The following is a 21,898-nucleotide window of genomic DNA, read 5'->3' on the forward strand; positions in this document are numbered from 1 at the left end:
TGCTTGCTGCATCTCCAAGCTAACTTTCTGCGATCCCTGTACCAGCACACCCAAATCTCTCTGAACATCAACAATTACTTACAAGTTACACATCTTTTACAAAATATTCTACTTTTTCATTCTTACAACCAAGGTGAATAACTTTATACTTCTTGCGTTATACCCCATCATTGACTTCTGCACAGAAGCAGTGAAAATGTGTCAGTGTTGATGTCAGTCAGTTATGATTAACGCGGGTGTTGCAGTTACTCCTGTGAAAAGTTTGAGTTCAGGCTCGAGTGCACCTGGCAATGAAGCCGATTTGATGGATCTCGTGTCCCCAGGCTAGAGAAAGGATATTGCCATTCCTGACTGCGGAGGGTGCATGTGTGCAATCGTTGTTCACGCTTTCACCCCATCACGGGGCAGCACGGTAGCCTTGTGGATAGCACAGTTGCTTCACAGCTCCAGGGTCCCAGGTTCGATTCCGGCTTGGGTCACTGTCTGTGCGGAGTCTGCACATCCTCCCCGTGTGTGCGTGGGTTTCCTCCGGGTTCTCCGGTTTCCTCCCACAGTCCAACGATGTGCAGGTTAGGTGGATTGGCCATGATAAATTGCCCTTAGTGTCCAAAATTGCCCTTGGTGTTGGATGGGGTTACTGGGTTATGGAGATAGGGTGGAGGTGTTGACCTTGGGGAGGGTGCTCTTTCCAAGAGCCGGTGCAGACTTGATGGGCCGAATGGCCTCCTTCTGCACTGTAAATTCTATGAGACAGAAAAAAAACACCCTTTCCCAATCCTCCTCCCTTCTGGGTGGAGCCAAGGCATTGGAAAGGGGTTAAACTGTTATCTGAAAGGGAAGGATGTGGAGGATTATGGGGCGAAGACAGGAGAATGGCACTAGTTCACTTGGAGAGCCGGTGCCAACACGATGGGCTGACTGGCCTCCTATGCAGTAACGTTCTATTGTTTACAGCAACTCTTCCCCCTCCCCAACAGCTCCTCCCTGGCTGACTGAAAGATAGCAGTTTTGTTTTGCTGGTTTCTTGGTTCAGCACCTATGCAGCAAATCAGTGTCTCATTGCTTCCTACATAATGCAGAGATGGGTTGTACTGACTGGGATGAAATGAGTGTGGTCACAGTTGCCGTTCTGTGCGCTTGCTGAGCTGTGAGTGAAGCTGCTCCTTGGGTTTGCTTTTGGTTCTTGTCTCACTAAGTGTTCAGTCAGTCTGTCTGCCGAGACATTGGAGAATGGCGGGAGTGACAGAGCCCCTGATATCCAGGTCACTGTCGTTGTTGCACTGGGTTACCCTCTGGTACAGCCCGGTCTGGGGAAATGTGGGTCAATTCTCACACTCAGACCCATGAAGGAGTAACTGACAGCACGGAATGATTAAAGCCCAAATTAAAGCTCCCTCTCGTCTCTCCCCTCATCAGATTACAGAGAACCATATAGGACAGCTGGAGGCCATTCAGCCCATTGTCTTTGTACCAACTCTTTTTGAATCTAGTTCGTCCCCATTGTCCGTGTGAACGTCCCCTTTTCGCTAATTATCTAGTTCCCATCTCTAAGTTATTATTCCATCCGCTTCCACTGTGCTCTCAGGCAGTACATTCCATATTTTAGCAATGCACTGTGTATTTTAAAACACAAATTCTCCTCCTCCTCCCACTCCTGGTTATTTTCCCCATTCCTTAAATCTCCGTCCCCTCGTTACTGACCCTCCAGTCAATGGAAATGCTTTCTCGTTCTTTATTCTTCTCAAAACCCTTCTTTATTTAGAATTGCTGTATTAAATCTTCCGTGGGGTAACTGGGAATGGGCAGTAAATGCCGACCCTGCCAGCAACGCCCACCTCTTGAGAATAAATTTACAAAAGATGTGCCAATTTCAAAAGTTTGGACTGAGATGGGTCTCTTTTCCCACGGAATGAGAAAGCTGTGGGGTGACTAATAAAAGATGCTGCAGCTTACAGATTCGCCAATATGTTATGGTGCAGAAGGAAGCCATCCGGCCCATCCTGAATGCAACAACTCTCCAAAAAGAGCATCGGGAGTTGCTTCCGTTCCCCGGCCTTTTCACCGTATTCCTGCACAATGTTTCTATTTAAATAATCATCTAATGCCCTCTTGAATACCTCAGCTGAACCTTCCTCCACCGCACGGCCAGGCAGTACATTCCAGGACCAAACCACTCAGCGTGAAAACGTTTTCTCTCATGTCATATTTGCATCTTTTGCACATTACTTTAAATCTGTGCCTTCCAGGGCAGCACGGTGGCGCAGTGGGTTAGCACAGCTGCCTCACGGTGCTGAGGTCCCAGGTTCGATCCTGGCGCTGGGTCACTGTCCGTGTGGAGTTTGCACATTCTCCCCGTGTTTGCGTGGGTTTTGCCCCCACAACCCAAAAATGTGCAGGGTAGATGGATTGGCCACGCTAAATTGCCCCTTAACTGGAAAAAATAATTGGGTACTCTAAATTTATTTTATAAAAAAAAAAAAATCTGTGCCCTCTCGTTCTTGATCCTTTTACAAGTGGATACAACTTCTCCCTATCCACTCTGTCCAACCTCCTCATGATTTTGAACATCTCTATCTAATCTCTTCTTGGTCTTCTCTCCAATGAGAACAGTCCCAGCCTCTCCAATATATCCTCTTAACTGAAGTTTCTCAACCCTGAAACTATTCTTCACGGTAGCACAGTGGTTAGCACTGTTTCTTTACAGCTCCAGGGACCCAGGTTCGATTCCCGGCTTGGGTCACTGTCTGTGCGGAGTCTGCACGTTCTCCCCGTGTCTGCGTGGGTTTCCTCGGGTGCTTCAGTTTAATAACAATAATCTTTAGTGTCACAAGTAGGCTTACATTAACACTGCAATGAAGTTACTTCGAAAAGCCCCTAGTCGCTGCACTCTGGCGCCTGTTTGAGTACACTGAGGGAGAATTCAGAATGTCCAGTTCACCTAACAGCACATCTTTGGACTGTGTGAGGAAACCGGAGCACCCGGAGGAAACCCACGCCGACGCGGGGAGAACGTGCAGTCTCCGCACAGACCGTGACCCAAGCCGGAAATCGAACCTGGGACCCTGGTGCTGTGAAGCAACAGTGCTAACCACTGTGCTACCATGCTGTCCATTTCCTCCCACAAGTCCCGAAAGACGTCACAGACAAACACCGAAGGGAGGGGAGGGGTGAATACAAATAAGGATGAGGGTCAAAAGTTAAGAGTCTTTGCTTCCGATGTTGGTTTTTCAGTACACTTTCTTCACCGCAGGTTTAGCTGGATCCTATTATACAAGTTCCCTTCCCAGTTGGATCTCTTCACCGGGCTGCCAAAATCAAAACTGAAGCCAAACGTGAGCCTTGGGACTCTGAAAAACATATTCATCACCACCGGTTACCCGGCAGAGCACAGCCTTTTGGGCCAATTCATTGGCCTACCAGCCAGTCAATCAAACTGAGGCCGACCAATTTGCAATCACCAGTTTAAAGCAACACAACCGTTTGGATTATTCTGTTTGAATTGAAAGTGCAGGCTTCTTACAGGCTGCTTGCCTTAAAGTGAGATGTCCATCAATTATCCATAGACCATAAGTGCAACAGCAAAATAAAAGAAAGGGGAAAATAAGGGAATAAACAATAAGGGCCCTTACATACTTCCAGCACAAAGAATTAAACTTCAGGGCACAGACGTTTTGATATGAGGATTGCAAGACATAAATCACAAACACATCTCCATCCTATTATACAAGCTCCGTTCCCCGGTTCTACATTGATAACTAGTCAGCCCTTAAACCTGTGACAAAGCATCCATCATCACATTCTCCCCTCCAGGGATGTGTACAATGTTAACATTGAACTGCTGTAAAAATAAACTCTAATGGACTAATCTAGCATTCTGGGTTTTAAACTTCTCTATAGATGCAACTGGATTATGGTCTGTGTAAACCAAGCTTGTATCGCCACGTCGGACACCTATTTCAGAGTGCTGAAGGGCTACTAGCAAGGCCACCGCTTCCTTTTCAATGGTAGAACACTTTATTTGCAAGGATTTGGGGCGCGATTCAACGGAAAGATTTCCAAGTTCACTTGTGGCAGGTTTTCCAGGGAGTTCCCCACCGGTATGAGATCCCCACCGGTATTCATAACACTTAGTCACTTTTTGGGGAGAATTTCTTACTGGTTTAGCTCACACTTAGAAATTTTTTCAGCACTAGGGAGCTGAAATCCGAGGTCGGGCCGCCATTTTGAAAGGGTACCCCGATCTCTAAGTGAGCGTGTGGGTCCCCCTTGGGAAATGTCATCCCTCCCCCCCCCCCCCCCCACCACCCCACACATGGACACGATCCCACACCCCCGAAGTGAGGACACCACGGACCCCCCCACCTGTCACCCCCTAACTTCCCGGAGGCTCCTACTTACCTGCCCTGCACACCTCCCAACCTGAAAACCCCCCTCCATCTTCCTTCCATGGGCATGGCCCCCCCCCCTTGGGACCTGATCCTTGGCCATGCCACCCAGGCACCTTGGCAGCACCAGGGTGGTGGTGCTATCTGGACAGTGCCAAGGTGCTCGTGTTCCGGGGAGGGCTTGGAGGTCACCCAGCGCTATCCATGACCACCCAGGGGCCCCAAAGGCCCATGAGACCCCCCCCCCCCATCCCCGCCGGGTGTCATTCTGCCTGGTCCACGTTCTTGTGACCAGCACTGATTGGCGCCCGGCTGCAGCCTCCAGGGGAGGCCGGTGAATCGAGGAAGGCCAGTAGTCCGCGGATAGGTAGGCCTGAAGTAGGTTTACGACCCACTTTAGTTGGCGCAGTTTGGTCCCGCCCTTTTGGACGTAGTACCGAATCCGACTTCTTGTGGGACTTGGTTGTATCCCGCGAGGTGCGGAGGCTGCCATGAGGCCCACAGGAGGCTTCACCTGAGTGCAACACGGCCAGGGAATCTTGCCCTTAATTTAAAAATAAAAAAAATACTCTGTGGGCCCCTCTATTCCTGCACCATCGTCTTGTAGTAGCACTTCTACTATCCCCAGGCCACTGGCATCTGTGCCCATTTTCAGTGGTCTGGAAAAGTCACGGAGCGGCCCGCACACTGGTTCATCCAATAACATGGCCGTCATTCTCTCAAACTCCACTTGGTATTCGGTGGACCACAGCAGTTTCACTTGTTTCTGCAATATGGCCAACATGCACTGTATTTCAGTCTTTAACTGAGCCAGGACTCCGTGATTTTAGTCAGGATGGCTGTGGCTTCAGTGGGTTTACAGTTTCCTATGGTCTGCATCATGAGTTTCTCACGTGCCCCTGAGTCACAACGCAAGTGAATTGACCAATAATTCTTAGAAAAATACTTGGAAGGTCTTGGCCCTTGGCTGCGCAATAATCACAGTCCCCAGGCTGGTAAATGCAAACATGATTACTGTTTGCTTATGCCAAGAACTGTCATGTAATATGCAGTAAAAACAACTGGTTAACAACAAGCTAATACCTACTACCCACTTTAATTGCCCCACAATTTTACCACACACACAAGACAGACAAACACAGAGGGGGGGGGGGGGAAAGGGGTGCATACAAATAAGGATGAAAGTCAAAAGTTAAGAGTCTTTACTTACGATGGTGGTTGTTTAGCATACTTTCTTCACAGAGAAAGCTTGCAGATCAGAGTCTTTGATTTGCAGCCTGTAATGGTTTTCTTTGTAAATTCATTCATTCAGGGTCCCTGTTGTTTAGAAAATGCATTAATAATAATCTTTATTATTGCCACAAGTAGGCTGACATTAACACCGCAATGAAGTTACTGTGAAAAGCCCCTAGTCGCCACATTCCGGCGCCTGTGCGGGTCACAGAGGGAGAATTTGGATTGTCCAATTCACCTAACAAGCACTCGTTTTGGGACTTGTGGGAGGAAACCGGAGCACCCGGAGGAAACCCACGCGGACACGGGAAGAACGTGCAGACTCCGCACAGACAGTGACCCAAGCCGGGAATCCAAGGAGTGGCCAGCGTGTCTAGTCTCCGTTTTTGGCGACCAGTATTAATTTACGGCGGCACGAGGCCTGGTTTGTGTGGCCGGTAAATACTGGGAGCCGGGAGACTGTGGCCTCAAATGGCTGCAAATATTTAAATGAGCCTAATGGTTTAATGGCCTAATGGTCATTTACGTATGATTATCTGGATCACATCCCGCGAGGGCATGATCCAGACCATGCCAGGCACCACGGGTCTCTCCTGCTATGCACCCTGCGTAACAGGATCGGCACTGGGCACAATGCGGTGGAAACAATTGAGCCCATTATTTTGTGGACAGTGGGCAGCATAATCAAACATCACTCCCACTCTCTCTTCCAACTTCTTCCATTGGGCAGGAGATACAGAAATCTGAGAACACGCACTGACAGATTCAAAAACAGCTTCCCCGCTGTTACCAGACTCCTGAATGACCCTCGTGGACTGAACTGATCTCTCCACACATCTTCTCTACTGAGTAGCACTACACTCCGTATGCTCCACCCGATCTCTTTGTCTATGTATTTACATTGTGTATTTATATATGCCCTATGTCTTTTCATGTACGTAATGATCTGACCGGACTGTACGCAGAACAATACTTTTCACTGTACCCCCGACATCGAATTAACAACACAGAAGCATTCAGCTCAACTGTTACGTGTGACGGGCAGCACGGTGGCACAGTGGGTTAGCACAGCTGCCTCACGGTGCCGAGGTCCCAGGTTCGATCCCGGCTCTGGGTCACTGTCCGTGTGGAGTTTGCACATTCTCCCCGTGTTTGCGTGGATCTCACCTCCACAACCCAAAGATGTGCAGGCTAGCTGGATTGGCCACGCTAAATTGCCCCTTAATTGGAAAGAATGAATTGGGTACTCTAAATTTATAAAAAAGAAACTGCTACGTGTGACAACAGTGGCTACACTTGAAAACCGACTTCGGTGGCTGTGAAATACTTCCCCTTTAATAATTAAAAGGGAAGGGCAGCCTAAGTGATGGAGGAATTTCCAGTCAGCAGTAAAAATGCACCACCGTTTTAACGGTTCTAGGGAAAGGAATTTGGGGACTTGCGTTTTATTTTTTGCCGGTTGTTATTTTTCAGGAACCTTTGTGTCGGCCTTCATGGTGCTGTGTGGAGCGGAGACCGACCTGCCCGACCGTCACGTGTGCTGCGTTTTCCTGATCAATGTGGCTGCTGCACTCATTCAGATCCTCACGGCAGTAGTGATGGTGGGCTGGATTATGAGTATATTCTGGGGAATGGACATGGTCATCCTAGCCAGTAAGTGGAAGCTGCCATTCAATAATCTCCTTCCCTCCTCGGCCTGTCCCCACAATCAATGAGGGTCATTGTGGCGTTTGATTGACCGTGTGAATCGGCGGGTATCAGATTGACGTAATGTTCCACCCCTCTCCTGATCTACTTCATTGGTAACCAGCGCCAGGAAAGATTTAGATCGGGCTCCTGATTCCCCGTCGCACATTACACTATCGCACGGTGAAAATTCAGCCCCGTTTAAATTTGACTTTGAACCCAACCCAAGGTGCAGGGTGGTCTTATCATAATATCACTTCAGTGTCATGATCTGATGAAAATCCCACCACCAGATCCCTCCATGGCCTTACCTCTCCCTATCTCTGTCATCTCTTCTACCCCACATCCTCTGGATATCTGCAATCTTCCAATTCTGCCCTTTTGATCATCCCCAATTTTAATTACTGCACCATTGGTGGTGATGTCCACAGCTGCCTAGGTCCTAAGCTCTGGGACTTTTTCCCAAAACCCCCTCTGTCACTACCGTCCTTCTTTACAACACTCCCTATGTCATTATCAAGCCCCCACTCCAAAATCACCCCAGTCAGAAAATCCATCCACGTTGGCATGACAGCAGGGCAGCGTGGAGCCTGACTGGTCTGCTTGGGCATGCACCTGGTGAACAGACCTCCCAGGGGAGCCCAGGTGAGTGCAGCGCACAGCGGAGGGAGGATCTTGATGGGGCACTGCCCCCTGGGGCAGGGGGCGGGGGAGAGGTTGCAGGGGGAATGTTCCAGGGTGAAATCCTTTGTGCTGGGGCAGGCAAATCCGAGGCCAGAGATGGTTCATGGGACCCACCCCTTGAATTTATTCCCAAATCTGGGAATATTGGGCGGGGTAACAAGTGTGTGTGTGTGTGTCAGTGTGTGTGTGTCAGACCCATAGCAGATTCCTGTTCAGCATTCATTGTTCCGCAAACAATCCAGGGAATGTTACACTCACTAAATCTAGGAGTGCGTTCAAGTGTCGCTCACTCCCTGGGTGGGGCTTTACGGCGCCCCCTGCTGACGGGAATTTCCAGTCCTGCCAAAATTGATGGACCTTTGCCCAGCTCGCTGCATCTTCCAGTCCCGCCTCCTGCTGCGGCAGACCAGTAAAAGTTGATGTGTGATAAGAACAAATTCCTGGTATCAGGAATGACTGGTATGAATCTGAGACACCGAAGCTTACTCTCCATTTCTATTTGAAAAGTAATCCCTTTCCTGCGCTGTGTCCAGCACTTCATTGCTCCGTTGAAAAAAAAAAAATCCAAACTGTAGTGAGCTGTGGGACGGGGTACTGCGATACGGAGGCCCAGAGCCTGCCGTAGTGAGCTGTGGGGCGGGGTACTGCGATACGGAGGCCCAGAGCCTGCCGTAGTGAGCTGTGGGACGGGGTACTGCGATACGGAGGCCCAGAGCCTGCCGTAGTGAGCTGTGGGGCGGGGTACTGCGATACGGAGGCCCAGAGCCTGTCGTAGTGAGCTGTGGGACGGGGTACTGCGATACGGAGGCCCAGAGCCTGCCGTAGTGAGCTGTGGGACGGGGTACTGCGATACGGAGGCCCAGAGCCTGCCGTAGTGAGCTGTGGGGCGGGGTACTGCGATACGGAGGCCCAGAGCCTGTCGTAGTGAGCTGTGGGAGGGGGTACTGCGATACGGAGGCCCAGAGCCTGCCGTAGTGAGCTGTGGGACGGGATACTGCGATACGGAGGCCCAGAGCCTGCTGTAGTGAGCTGTGGGAGGGGGTACTGCGATACGGAGGCCCAGAGCCTGTCGTAGTGAGCTGTGGGACGGGATACTGCGATACGGAGGCCCAGAGTCTGCCGTAGTGAGCTGTGGGAGGGGATACCGCGATACGGAGTCCCAGAGCCTGCCGCAGTGAGCTGTGGGAGGGGATACTGCGATACGGAGGCCCAGAACCTCCCGTAGTGAGCTGTGGGGCGGGGTACTGCGATACGGAGGCCCAGAGCCTGCCGTAGTGAGCTGTGGGAGGGGGTACTGCGATACGGAGGCCCAGAGCCTGCTGTAGTGAGCTGTGGGACGGGGTACTGCGATACGGAGGCCCAGAGCCTGCCGTAGTGAGCTGTGGGACGGGATACTGTGATACGGAGGCCCAGAGCCTGCCGTAGTGAGCTGTTGGACGGGGTACTGCGATACGGAGGCCCAGAGCCTGTCGTAGTGAGCTGTGGGACGGGATACTGCGATACGGAGGCCCAGAGCCTGCTGTAGTGAGCTGTGGGAGGGGGTACTGCGATACGGAGGCCCAGAGCCCAGAGACTGTCGTAGTGAGCTGTGGGAGGGGGTACTGCGATACGGAGGCCCAGAGCCTGCCGTAGTGAGCTGTGGGATGGGATACTGCGATACGGAGTCCCAGAGCCTGCTGTAGTGAGCTGTGGGAGGGGATACTGCGATACGGAGGCCCAGAACCTCCCGTAGTGAGCTGTGGGGCGGGGTACTGCGATACGGAGGCCCAGAGCCTGCTGTAGTGAGCTGTGGGAGGGGACTAAGCGATGCGGAGGCCCAGAGCTTGCCTTAGCGCCCCCTCCTGGAACTCTCCCACTGCCCCAAGGCCCTGAAGAGATGCCTGGGGTTCTTCTATTACTATGCCCAGTTGGTCCCCAACTATGCAGACAAGGCCAATCCACTTATTAAATCCACCATTTTTCCCCTGACGGCTGAGGCTCGCCTGGCCTTCAACCACATCAAGGCAGATATTGCCAAAGCCGCGACGCACGCTGTTGACGAGTCCATTCCGTTCCAGGTGGAGAGCGATGCGTCGGACTTTGCTCTGGCCACTACCCTCAACCAGGCAGGCAGGCCCGTGGCTTTCTTCTCCCCTACCCTCCATGCCTCCGAAATTCGACACTCCTCCGTCGAATAGGAAGCCCAGGCCATTGTGGAAGCTGTGCGGCATTGCCTTCATGTTTAACAACACACAGCGGGGCAAAATCAAGAATGACAAGATTCTGAGGTGGAGGATCAAGCTCGCCACCTACAACTACGAGATCTTGTACCGACTGGGGAAGCTCAATGAGCCCCCAGATGCCCTATCCCGCGGTACATGTGCCAGCGCACAAGTAGACCAACTTCGGGCCCTCCACAATGGCCTCTGTCACCCGGGGGCCACCCATTTTTTTCACTTTATCAAGGCTCGCAGCCTGCCTTACTCCATCGAGGCGGTCAGGACCGTGACCAGGGACTGCCAGGTCTGCGCTGAGGGCAAACCGCACTTCTATCGGCCAGACAGAGCACACCTGGTGAAGGCCTCTCACCCCTTTGAGCGCCTCAGCGTCGATTTCAAAGGGCCCCTCCCCTCCACTGACCGTAACGTGTACATCCTCAACATTGTTGACGAGTACTCACGATTCCCCTTTGCCATCCCATGCCTGACATGACCTCTGCCACCGTCATCAAGGCCCTGCACAGCCTCTTCACCTTGTTCGGGTTCCCCACTTACATCCATAGCAATCGGGGTTCCTCCTTCATGAGCGACGAGTTGCGTCAGTTCCTGCTCAGCAAGGGCATCGCCTCCAGCAGGACGACCAGCTACAACCCCCGGGGAAACGGACAGGTGGCGAGGGAGAACGTGATGGTCTGGAAGGCCGTCCTCCTGTCCCTACGGTCTAGACGTCTCCCAGTCTCCCGCTGGCAGGAGGTCCTCCCCGATGCGCTCCACTCCATCCGGTCGCTCCTGTGCACTGCCACCAAGGAGACTCCTCACGAGCGTATGTTTGCCTTCCCCAGGAAGTCCATCTCCGGCGTCTCGCTCCCGTCCTGGCTGATAGTCCCTGGGCCCGTCCTCTTCCGGAAGCATGCGAGGAGTCATAAATCGGATCCCCTCGTCGAGAAGGTCCTGCTCCTCCATGCCAATCCACAATTTGCCTACGTGGCACATCAATCACGACGGGCGACAGGACACAGTCTCCCTCCGGGATTTGGCACCTGCAGGTTCCCCAACCATCACCACCACCCCCGGTCCTACACCATCTCCGTCCACCAGTACCCGGCTACTTCAAGATCTGGCACCCGCAGGCCCACCGACGACCATCACACCTCTGATCTCCGCCTCTGCCCCAGTTTGGGATCAGAGGCCAGGAGGCTTTCAGAGCCCAGGAGGGGTAATGTGATTGGAGGCCCAGAGCCTGCCGGAGTGAGCTGTGGGAGGGGGTACTGCGATTGGAGGCCCAGAGCCTGCCGGAGTGAGCTGTGGGAGGGGGTACTGCGATTGGAGGCCCAGAGCCTGCCGGAGTGAGCTGTGGGAGGGGGTACTGCGATTGGAGGCCCAGAGCCTGCCGGAGTGAGCTGTGGGTGGGAGTACTGCGATTGGAGGCCCAGAGCCTGCCGGAGTGAGCTGTGGGAGGGGGTACTGCGATTGGAGGCCCAGAGCCTGCCGGAGTGAGCTGTGGGTGGGAGTACTGCGATTGGAGGCCCGGAGCCTGCCGTAGTGAGCTGTGGGAGGGGGTACTGCGATTGGAGGGCTAGAGCCTGCCGTAGTGAGCTGTGGGAGGGGGTACTGCGATTGGAGGCCCAGAGCCTGCTGTTGTGAGCTGTGGATGGGGGTACTGCGATTGGAGGCCCAGAGCCTGCCGTAGTGAGCTGTCGGAGGGGGTACTGTGATTGGAGGACTAGAGCCTGCCGTAGTGAGCTGTGGATGGGGGTACTGCGATTGGAGGCCCAGAGCCTGCCGTAGTGAGCTGTGGGAGGGGGAGGTCAAGAAAACTACTTGTTTTAAGCTGGCTGGCAATCACTGGAGGAGCAGGTTTTTTGAAACATTGGATATGTGTGTGGACACTGAATCTGGTTTATGTTCCAACAGATGGGAATGAGTGACGATGGGAGGGGAGGGTGCGGGATGTTGACTTCCTTCAACGTATGACTTTTGTTCCAAGACAAATGTGTTTTTGTTTCCTGCAGGCTACAGAGAGCAGGGGATCCCGCACCATGTGTAGCCCTGTGAACACCTCCAGAGGTTCAGTTACTCGCCGACGCCCCTCTCCCCTTTTCCACAGGCAGCCATTGCTGGGAACCCGATTGGACATCTGTTCAGCACCTCCAGGCTTCGGGAAGCCAGAAGGCCCTCACGACAGGCCTGTTTTTTTTTTTTCAACAGTTTAAACTACACGGGCCAGGAAGGGGGGGGATTGAAAATAAACACAGGTCAATGGAAAAGATGCCCTAGGTCCCCCCCGCTCTGATGACAGCCCACTTGGAACGGCCTACAGTGACTTTCCATCATGTTTCCACAGTAGCAGCGGCCAACAATCTTTTACCGTAAGCCGTCGAGGAAGTGGGGAATTTGTCGGTGGTCTTCTGTTTCCCAACGCCGTTCATGTCTTTTCCCAGAAATTCCGGGGGGCTGGTGGCAAAATGTTGGAAAACCCATTTGTTGTTTTTAAAAATGAATAACATTTTTGTGGGGGAGATAAATATAGAACCAAATGATTCGGGGGAACTGTTGGCATAAATTCTGATTTGACAACCAGAGTCTTTAGGAATGGGGGTGGGGAGAGGGGAGTAAGAAACATCGTCCATATGAGCTATCTGGGAAACTGAGAATGGTGTGGAGAAAAAGTTCATTTTATTCCTCTACACCCTGGATGTTATCCCCTTCAAGCGAAAATACCTTGCATCAAAGAGATTTGTTATGATCTGTTAACAGTTTCGGGAAATTTTAGTTGAAATGGAAATTTGAGCAGGGTCCGTTGGAATCGATGATGTGACCTCCGCCCTCACTGTTCCTGCCACTCTCTCTGGGTATCCCAGCATGCCCACTCCCTCTCAATTGACCCCAGAGTCCGCTATCTTTCCCCCCCCCCCCCCCCCCTTCCTGCTCATGTAGGCCTACCCCCGACTTCCTTCCGTATAGATTTCTGTGACAAGCAGCTAGAGACTGTCCAGTCAACCAGCAACACAAAAGAAACATGTGGGGTGGGGGAACTTAAGAATTCTTAAGATATGTTTGAAAAGTGCCAATTTTACGCAAGGAGTTCTCTAAATGACCATTTTTGGTGTACGAATTTGGTAAATTATCAAACAACCCAAGATGGATTATATATATTTCGCTGTGCGTACATTTGTGTTTTATAGTCTGTGTAGAAACTGTTTCAATAATGTGAGTGTTTAATGCTCCTGAAGGATGGGGGGGGGGTAATGTTCGCTCCACACGGCTGTCTTACATAGTTGTAGATTATGCAGGTTTATTGTGAGACGGCGTCAATGATTTTATTAAAAAGGAATGCTCTCGATACTTGAATCACCAGCTTTTCCAACTGAACTGACACTGCAGCCAGTCCAAGTGGGAGTCGGAAGACATTCTTCCACATTAGTTGAAATGTAGAAACTGGAAAATGAGGTCGACAACTCTCCCTCTCTTGACCCACAAGATAACAATTCTTTTCATGTCAATAAATACAATATTTCATCGAGCTGCCAATTGTGGCCACATTCATGAGCTTTTCATTACACAAAGAGCCAAAAGCGTGGTTCAGCTCCTGTACCGGCCTTCCCAGCCTTGCCCCTCGCCTGAGGAGCGGTGACCCTCGGGTTAAATCACCATCAGTCAGCTCTCCCCCCTCAAAGAGGAAAGCAGCCTGTGGTCGTCTGACACTGTGGCAATATTTACATTTTCTCCCCTCCAAAGGCCCAGTCAGTGGTACCTCATTGGTGTAACCAATAAACAAGAACCCAAGTTTGAAAACTCAGCTCCTTTTAATATTTGTCTCCTTGGGAAATTCATGATGTTTTCCATCTTTGATCTTAAATTTCAAAGAACCCTTTAAAAAGGTCAAATTCGTTGGACAATTCCACCTCATTTTCTTTGAAGTATCTGAGGTCCATGTGTTTCTCTGCTCCAGCCGCCAGTAATTATTTCTGTTTGTTGGGAGATTGGACGAAAGGCCCTTTGCAAGGTGGGCATCATCCAAGGGCTTAACAAAGAGCCTGCTTGCAATCCAGTTGGTGCAGGGATGGTGGGGCGTCCTGAAGATGGACATGTCAGGTGATCTATGGCAGGGGCTTTGAGTGGGACGAGCGTCGGCGGCATGTTGTGATGAAACATCCGGGAATATTCCCAACAGGAATTGGCAACCCGACCTAAACCTCTTGAATCTGACGTCCCGTTGTCCTAGAGTCTTTCCTGATGAGTCGCAGAAAAGACACGGAAGGCAGGGCTCGAGAGCGGGTTGCACATAATAAACTGTCCTGCAGGTTGCTAAGATACTTTCCTTGTGACATGTCATAAAAAATATTCTTGTCTCACAGAATACAACTGAGTGATCTCTCTTTTTTAAATTCTTTCACGCGATGTGGGTGTCGCTGGGCTGGGCCAGCATTTATTGCCCATCCCTAATTGCCCTTGAACTAAGTGGTTGCTCGGCCATTTCAGAGGGCAGTTAAGAATCAACCACATTGCTGTGGGTTTGTAGTCACATGTAGGCCAGACCGGGTAAGGACGGCAGATTTCTTTTGCTAAAGGGGCCAAATGCGTTTTTCTTGACGACAATCGATGATAGTTTCATGGTCTCCCTTACTGAGACTAGCTTTCAATTCCAGATATCCCCCCCCCAGCCCTCTCCTGGTTTTGAGCTGATGTTGTTAACCAACTCTGCCCCGAAGGGTACGCTTCAGTTTTACAACTAGTTGCTAATATTGAGGCCATTTGGACAAGCTTAGTGATTATATAATACAGCAGATCATTTCTGTTCACACTGCAATTAGCTGGAATGTCATTTCTAAAGCAATGTGGGAGGTGGGGTGTGGAAGTATGCTGGGGTGACACAGCAGCACACTGCGTACAATGTTTTAATACATTACGTGGCTCTCCCCACCCTACTGCTATATTGTCACAGGGTGTCCTCATCTGCCCGTGTCCCCTGACAGTGTGTCTGTTTTCATGTTCTCTGGCCAGGTTGGCTGTGCCTAGAATGTAGGAACAGAAAAGATCAATGTCCACCTAATCCAGCTTTCACCATTGCACCATGCAAGGATTATTGTCAACTCAACGTTCCCAGGATCCCACAGAAGGAATTGCGCCTTGGGACACCCTGACATCACGGGAAGTGCTACTGTTTTGTTCGGCCACAATCCACTGAGACTATTACTGACATGAGGTGAAGAAAACCACCTCTGGTGGTGCTGAGAGCCATCGGCCCAAATGCACCTGTTCCCCTGGACGCTCGCCTGCCCTCGCACCATGTTTGGTGGATATTCAGAGGCTTTTCAGTTTTGCCTCATGGTCGCATGGGCAGGAGAGGTGACAATCTTGTAAAGATGCTCTCTAGATCTGCTCTTCCCCACATCACGAAACATTCTCTCTGTAAGACCTTGATTAGATCAACCCTGCCCCTCTCGGCCTTCTTTATCTGGGAGGAGAGAGAGCTGGGGCGGGGTTTTCCGCCCGATCGCCGATTACGATATCCGATGGCAGAATCAGGGGCGGCGCCATTTTTTGAGCCTCCGCCCCCTCAGCAATGGTGTCATCGCGTCGCGGGACACGCGCTGTTGCAACGGCATTGTCGCGTCATCGGAAGGCCCTCCTTCGATGGACCGAGTTCCCGACCGCGCGGTTGACATGTGGTCTGAGCGGTCGGGAACCCGGTGTGGCGGCTGCGGACTGTGTCCAGAACCGGCACACTCTGCCGGGATCTGTGCCACTGGCCGGTTGGGGGCGGGGGGGGGGGAATGGTGGGGAATGGGGTCGCATTTGGTGGGTCGGGTCCGCACACTGCTGGCACCATGTTGTACGGCGCGACCGCTGTAGGTCGTCACCATAAGCATGCACGGCCACGGACCAGCCATTCTCTGGCCGTTTTTGGCCCGGGAGCCGGGAGGTTTCATCCGGAGCTGCTGCTAGCCCCTCACCAGTCCCACAATCGGTAAGGGTTCGTCACTCCCGCAAATTCTCTGTTTCAGCCAGCACTTAGCCGCTGAAATGGAGAATCCATGCCCCCAAGGGCAGCATAGTAGCATGGTGGTTAGCACAGTTGCTTCACAGCTCCAGGGTCCCAGGTCCGATTCCCGGTTTGGGTCACTGTCTGTGTGGAGTCTGCATGTTCTCCCCGTGTGTGCGTGGGTTTCCTCCGGGTGCTCCGGTTTCCTCCCACAGTCCAAAGACGTGTAGGTTAGGTGGATTGGCCATGATAAATTGCCTTTAGTGACCAAATAATGGGTTGGTGGGGTTACTGGGTTATGGGGATGGGGTGAAGGTGTGGGCTTCAGTAGGTGCTCTCTCCAAGGGCCTGTGGAGACTCGATGGGCCGAATGGCCTCCTTCTGCACTGTAAATTCTATGATAATCCTTTCCTGATATGCATACCCACTCATTTCTGGCATCATCCTTGTAAATCTTCTCAACACCCTCACCAATTCTTCTGTATTCTTTTCATAATAGATAACCGGAACTGTGTGCATACGCGGTGTTGTGGTCTAACCAAGGTTTGATGCAAATTTAGCGTAACTTCCCCGTTTTCAATTTTGTCCCCCAGAAATCAAGCCAAGGTGTTTGTTTTTATTGCCTTGCTAACTTGTTTAGTGATTGGTACATTTGTTCTCCGAGATCCCCTTGTTGCTCAGAGACCTTTCCCATCCAAGGAATAAGTGACTTCCCTATTCTTCCTACTAAACTGTACTACCTCACTTTTATCTGTGTTGAACTTACTTTACCAATATTAATATCCTCCTGTAATTTAATGATTCCTCCCTCCGTAATGATCAATCTCCAAAATTTGGTGTCATCCACAAATTTAGAAATATTTTTAAGCTGTGAAAATGGTGGCCCCAGTGATGATCCCTGTGGAATTTTTAAAAAAAATGTGTTTTATGGGATGTGGGTGTCGCTGGTTAGGCCAGCATTTATTGCCCAAGCCTAATTGCCCTTCAGAAGGTGGTGGTGAGCTGCCTTCTTGAACCGCTGCAGTCCGTGAGGTGAAGGTACACCCACTGTGCTGGTAGGGAGGGAGTTCCAGGATGTTGCCCCAGTGACAGTGAAGGAACGGTGATATATTTCCAAGTCAGGGTGGTGAGTGACTTGGAGGGGAACCTCCATGTGGTGGGGTTCCCAGGAATCTGCTGCTCCTGTCCTTCTAGGTGGTGGTGGTCGAGGGTTTGGAAGGTGGTGTCCAAGAAACCTTGGTGAGTTACTGCAGTGCATCTTGTAGATGGTACACACGGCTGCCCCGTTCATCAGTGGTGGAGGGTTTGAATGTTTGTGGAAGGAGGAGCAATCAAGTAGGAAGGAGTAACCTTCTGCCACTCTGAATAACTACCCTTCACTCCCGCTCTCTTTCTGTCTTGAAGTCAGCTGGCAATCCATTCTGCAACTTGTCCCCGACTCCACGTTCTCTGAACCTATTCACTGGTCTACTATGGGACACTTTATCGAAGATCTTTAGAAAATCCAAATAAATATCTACTGCATCACCATTGCCTACCTCATCCAAAGTTTGATCAAGCAAGATTTTCCCTTTTGAAATCTATGCTGACTATTCATTATTTTATTTCTCATTTCTAGAGGTTCTTCTATTCCTGCCTTTAGTAAGGATTCCATTATTTTTCACAACAATGTTAAGCGGGCCTGGTCTATAATTCCCTGGACATTATCTGATTTGTAAATATAGGAATTCCGTTAGCTATCTGCCAGTTCTCTGGCACTATAACTTTCAAAGGCAAATTATTAAATACGAGTAGTAATGTCTCAGCTATCTCTTCTTTCAATTATTCTTAAATATGTGGATGCCATTCATCTGAACTTATAGGGTTCACTTATGGTGCCACACTTCATCAAATGGTGCCTTCATGTCAAGAGCAGTCACTTTCGCCCCATCTCTGGAGCTCAGCACTTTTGTCCATGTTTGAACCAAGGCTGTAATGAGGTCAGGAGCTGAGTGACCCTGGCAGATCCAAGCTGAGCGTCTGTGAGCAGGTTACTGCTGAGTAAGTGCCACTTGATAGCACTGTTGATGACTCCTTCCATCACTTTGCTGATGGAGAGTAGACTGATAGGGCGGTAATTGGCTGGGTTGGATTTGTCCTGCCTTTGTGTACAAATATTTGAGTATTGCTGTGTAGATGCCAGTGTTGGAGCTGCACTGGAACAGCTTGGTTAGAGGTGCAGCAAGTTCTGGAGCACAAGTCTTCAGTACTATTGCTGGAATATTGTCAGGGCCCATCGCCTTTGCAGTGTCCAGTGCCTTCAGCTGTTTCTTGATATCACATGGAGTGAATCGTATTGGCTGAAGACTGACATCTGTGATGCTGGGGACCTCCGGAGGAGACCGAGATATGATCATCTATTCGTCACGTCTGGCTGAAGATTGTTGGCTAATGCTTCATTCCACAGATGTGCTGGGCTCCTCCATCATTGAGGATGGGGATACTTGTGGAGCCTCCTCCTCCAGTGAGTTGTTTAATTGTCCACCACCATTCACAGCTGGATGTGACCGGAATGCAGAGCTTGGATCTGATCTGTGTGAGATCGCTTAGCTCTGTCCGCAATACCTTCCGCTGTTAGGCATGCTTGTCGTTCTGTATTACGTCTGCACCAGGTCGATGCCTAATTTTTAGCTAATACCTGATGTTGTTCCTGGCATGCTCTCCTGCACTCTTCATTGAACCAGGGCTGATCCCCTGGCTTGTTAGATAGAGTGGGGGATATGCCAGGTCATGAGGCTAGAGATTGTGGTTGAGTACAATTCTGCTGCTGCTGATGTCCCACATTCCCAGGAATGGTGATAGTGGTGTTTTGATTCTGTCAGTATAACCATGTCGGGCTGTTGCTGAATAGTCTGTGAGATATGTTACAATCCCATTTGATATGATAACTAGAGGGGAAAATCCCAGAATAGAACCCTGGTTCAAAATACTTTTTGTTTATAAAATGTGGAGGAACAAAGACCCAGGACTGCAAGTAATTTTAACAACAGAAAAACAGACATTTCAAATGAAGGAAATTGTATTAAACTACAATGAGAAGGGCAGCACGGTGGGGCAGTGGTTGGCACTGCTGCCTCACGCGCTGAGGTCCCAGGTTCAATCCCGGCTCTCGGTCACTGTCTGTGTGGAGTTTGCACATTCTCCCCGTGTCTGCGTGGGTTTCGCCCCCACAACCCAAAAGACGTGCCGGTAGGTGGACTGGCCACGCTAAATTGCCCCTTAATTGGAAAAAATGAATTGGCTATTTTGACCAGTGGGGTTTTCCTGTCCTGCTGCCGATGGCGAACCCTCACTGTGGGTTTCCTGGCACTGGGGGATGGATTCAGTGGGAAATCCCATCGACATCAGTGGGACCAGAGATCCCGTTACCGACCAACGGCAGGTAGTCTCTCGCTGGCGATAAATCTGCCCCCCTCCCACCCAATATTGCTTTACTCCCCCTTTAGTTGAACAATTACATCCAGGCATTTAGCATAACACTAATGACAAAGTACATCCTAAACTACAACAGTCTCATTAACACACACAGTCCCTTTTAACCACATAGGATGACTGTGGTAAGAAGCACTACTCTCTGAACCCAAGTGAATGCCTGTGGATTTCACCTCAAACCCCCCCCCCAGATGATTTCCATACCATGAACCACCTTGTCTCACTGTACTCCAGCTTCCACATGAGTAATTTCAAATTCTGCTTTCAAAAGTCACACTTTCAAATCTTTTTTTTTTTTAACAAACAATTTTATTGAGGTATTTTAGAAAAAGTGACATTGTACAGTACAAATAAAGAAGTCAAGATACAAATTAAACATAGTGCAAACCACGGCTCTGTTCACGCAAGGACCTGCCTCAGTATCCCCGTACTCTACTCTGCACTACTCTAGCCCCCCCCCCCCCCCCCCCCCCCGCTGACGCTTCTCTCTGCGAAGACGTCAATAAATGGCTGCCACCTTCGGGCGAACCCTAGTAGCGAACCTCTCAAGGCGAACTTGACTTTCTCTAGGTCAAGAAAACTAGCCATGTCCGATAGCCATACCTCAGCCCTCGGGGGCTTTGAGTCCCTCCATGCTAACAGTATTCGTCGCCGGGCTACCAGGGAAGCAAAGGCCAGAACGCCAGCCTCCCTCTCTTCCTAGACTCCCGGGTCCTCCGAAACCGCAAAGATTGCCACTTCCGGGCTCATTACCACCCCAGTTTTCAATACCCGGGACATGACATCTGCGAATCCCTGCATACAGTCTGCGTACAAAATCCCGCACCTGTAAGTATCTAAAGTCGCTCCCTCTCGCCAGTCCAAACTTCTCCTCCAGCGCCCTCATGCTCAGAAAGCTCCCTTCTAGGAACAGATTCCCCCATCCTCACAATCCCCGCCCTCCTCCACAGTCGATACCCCCCGTCCATGTTCCCCGGGGCAAATCGGTGGTTGCCGCAGATTGGGGTCCACACCAATGCCCTTACCTCCCCTACATGCCTCCTCCACTGGCCCCAGATCCGAAGAGCCGCCACCACTATCGGGCTGGTGGAGTACCGTGCCGGCGGAAGCGGCAGAGGGGCCGTGACCAGGGCTGCTAAGCTGGTGCTCCTGCACGAAGCAGCCTCCATCCGCTCCCAAACCGACCCTGCACCCACCATCCATTTCCTTATCATCGCTATGTGGCCGCCCAGTAATAGTTGCTGAAGTTCGGCAACGCCTGCCCCCCTTCTCCTCTGTTCCTTTCAAGCATCACCCCCTTCACCAGTGGGGACTTCCCTGCCCATACAAATCCCAGAATAATGTTATTCAGCCTCTTAAAGAAGGACCGCGGGATAAAGAAGGGGAGACACTGAAAAACAAACAAGAACCGCGGGAGAATCGTCATCTTAACAGTCTGCACCCTCCCCACCAATGACAGCGGGAGCGCATCCCACCTCCGGACCTCCTCCCTCACTCGTTCCACCAGTCGGGTCAGTTGAGCTTATGCAACTTGCCCCAGTCCCGTGCCACCTGAATCCCCACATATCGGAAACTCTCCCCCACTAGCCTGATCGGCAACCCCTTCAGCCGACTCTCCTGCCCCCTCGCCTGAATTACAAACAACTCGCTCTTAGCCATGTTCAGTTTGTATCCGGAGAACCGGACAAATTCCCTCAGGGTTGCCATAATACCGTCCATCCCCACCATTGGGTCCGATACATATAACAGCAGATTATCTGCGTATAGCGAGACTCTATGTTCCACTCTCCCCCCGGACCAGCCCTTTCCAGCCCCTTGAAGCTCTCAATGCAATTACCAGCAGCTCTATGGCCAGCGCAAACAGCAGTGGGGAGAGAGGGCAGCCCTGTCTTGTCCCACGGTGCAGTTTAAAGTAGTCCGATGTCGTCCTGTTCGTCCTTGCACTCGCCTCTGGGGCCTGATACAATAGCCTAACCCAGTCGATGAACCCCGCCCCGAACCCGAACTGTCCTAGTACCTCTCACAGATAATCCCACTCGACCCGGTAAAAAGCCTTTTCAGCATCCATGGCGACCACTATCTCTACCTCCCTACTCTCCGGGGGCATCGTAATCACGTTGAGCAGCCTTCTTAGGTTGGCCACCAGCTGCCTCCCCTTTACAAACCCGGTTTGGTCCTCCCCAATTACATCCAGTACGCAGTCCTCAATTCTGGTCACCAAAAGGTGCTGGCTACGAGAATTGAGGACTGTGTCC

General features: G+C 51.1%; 1 protein-coding gene across 1 annotated transcript in view; it reads left to right on the top strand.

Annotated features, from left to right (window-relative positions):
- Window positions 1-15,943, top strand: part of stum (stum, mechanosensory transduction mediator homolog) — a 75,913-nt gene extending 59,970 nt beyond the window's left edge. The window contains exons 2-3 of the mRNA XM_072500223.1: window positions 7,092-7,271; window positions 12,199-15,943. Of these exons, the coding sequence (XP_072356324.1) occupies window positions 7,092-7,271; window positions 12,199-12,233 (215 nt within the window). The 3' untranslated portion in view covers window positions 12,234-15,943. The remainder of the gene's footprint in view (window positions 1-7,091; window positions 7,272-12,198) is intronic.
- Window positions 15,944-21,898: the final 5,955 nt, after the last annotated feature.

The sequence above is a fragment of the Scyliorhinus torazame genome, chromosome 4 (assembly GCF_047496885.1).
Source record: "Scyliorhinus torazame isolate Kashiwa2021f chromosome 4, sScyTor2.1, whole genome shotgun sequence".
Classification (NCBI taxonomy): Eukaryota; Metazoa; Chordata; class Chondrichthyes; order Carcharhiniformes; family Scyliorhinidae; genus Scyliorhinus; species Scyliorhinus torazame.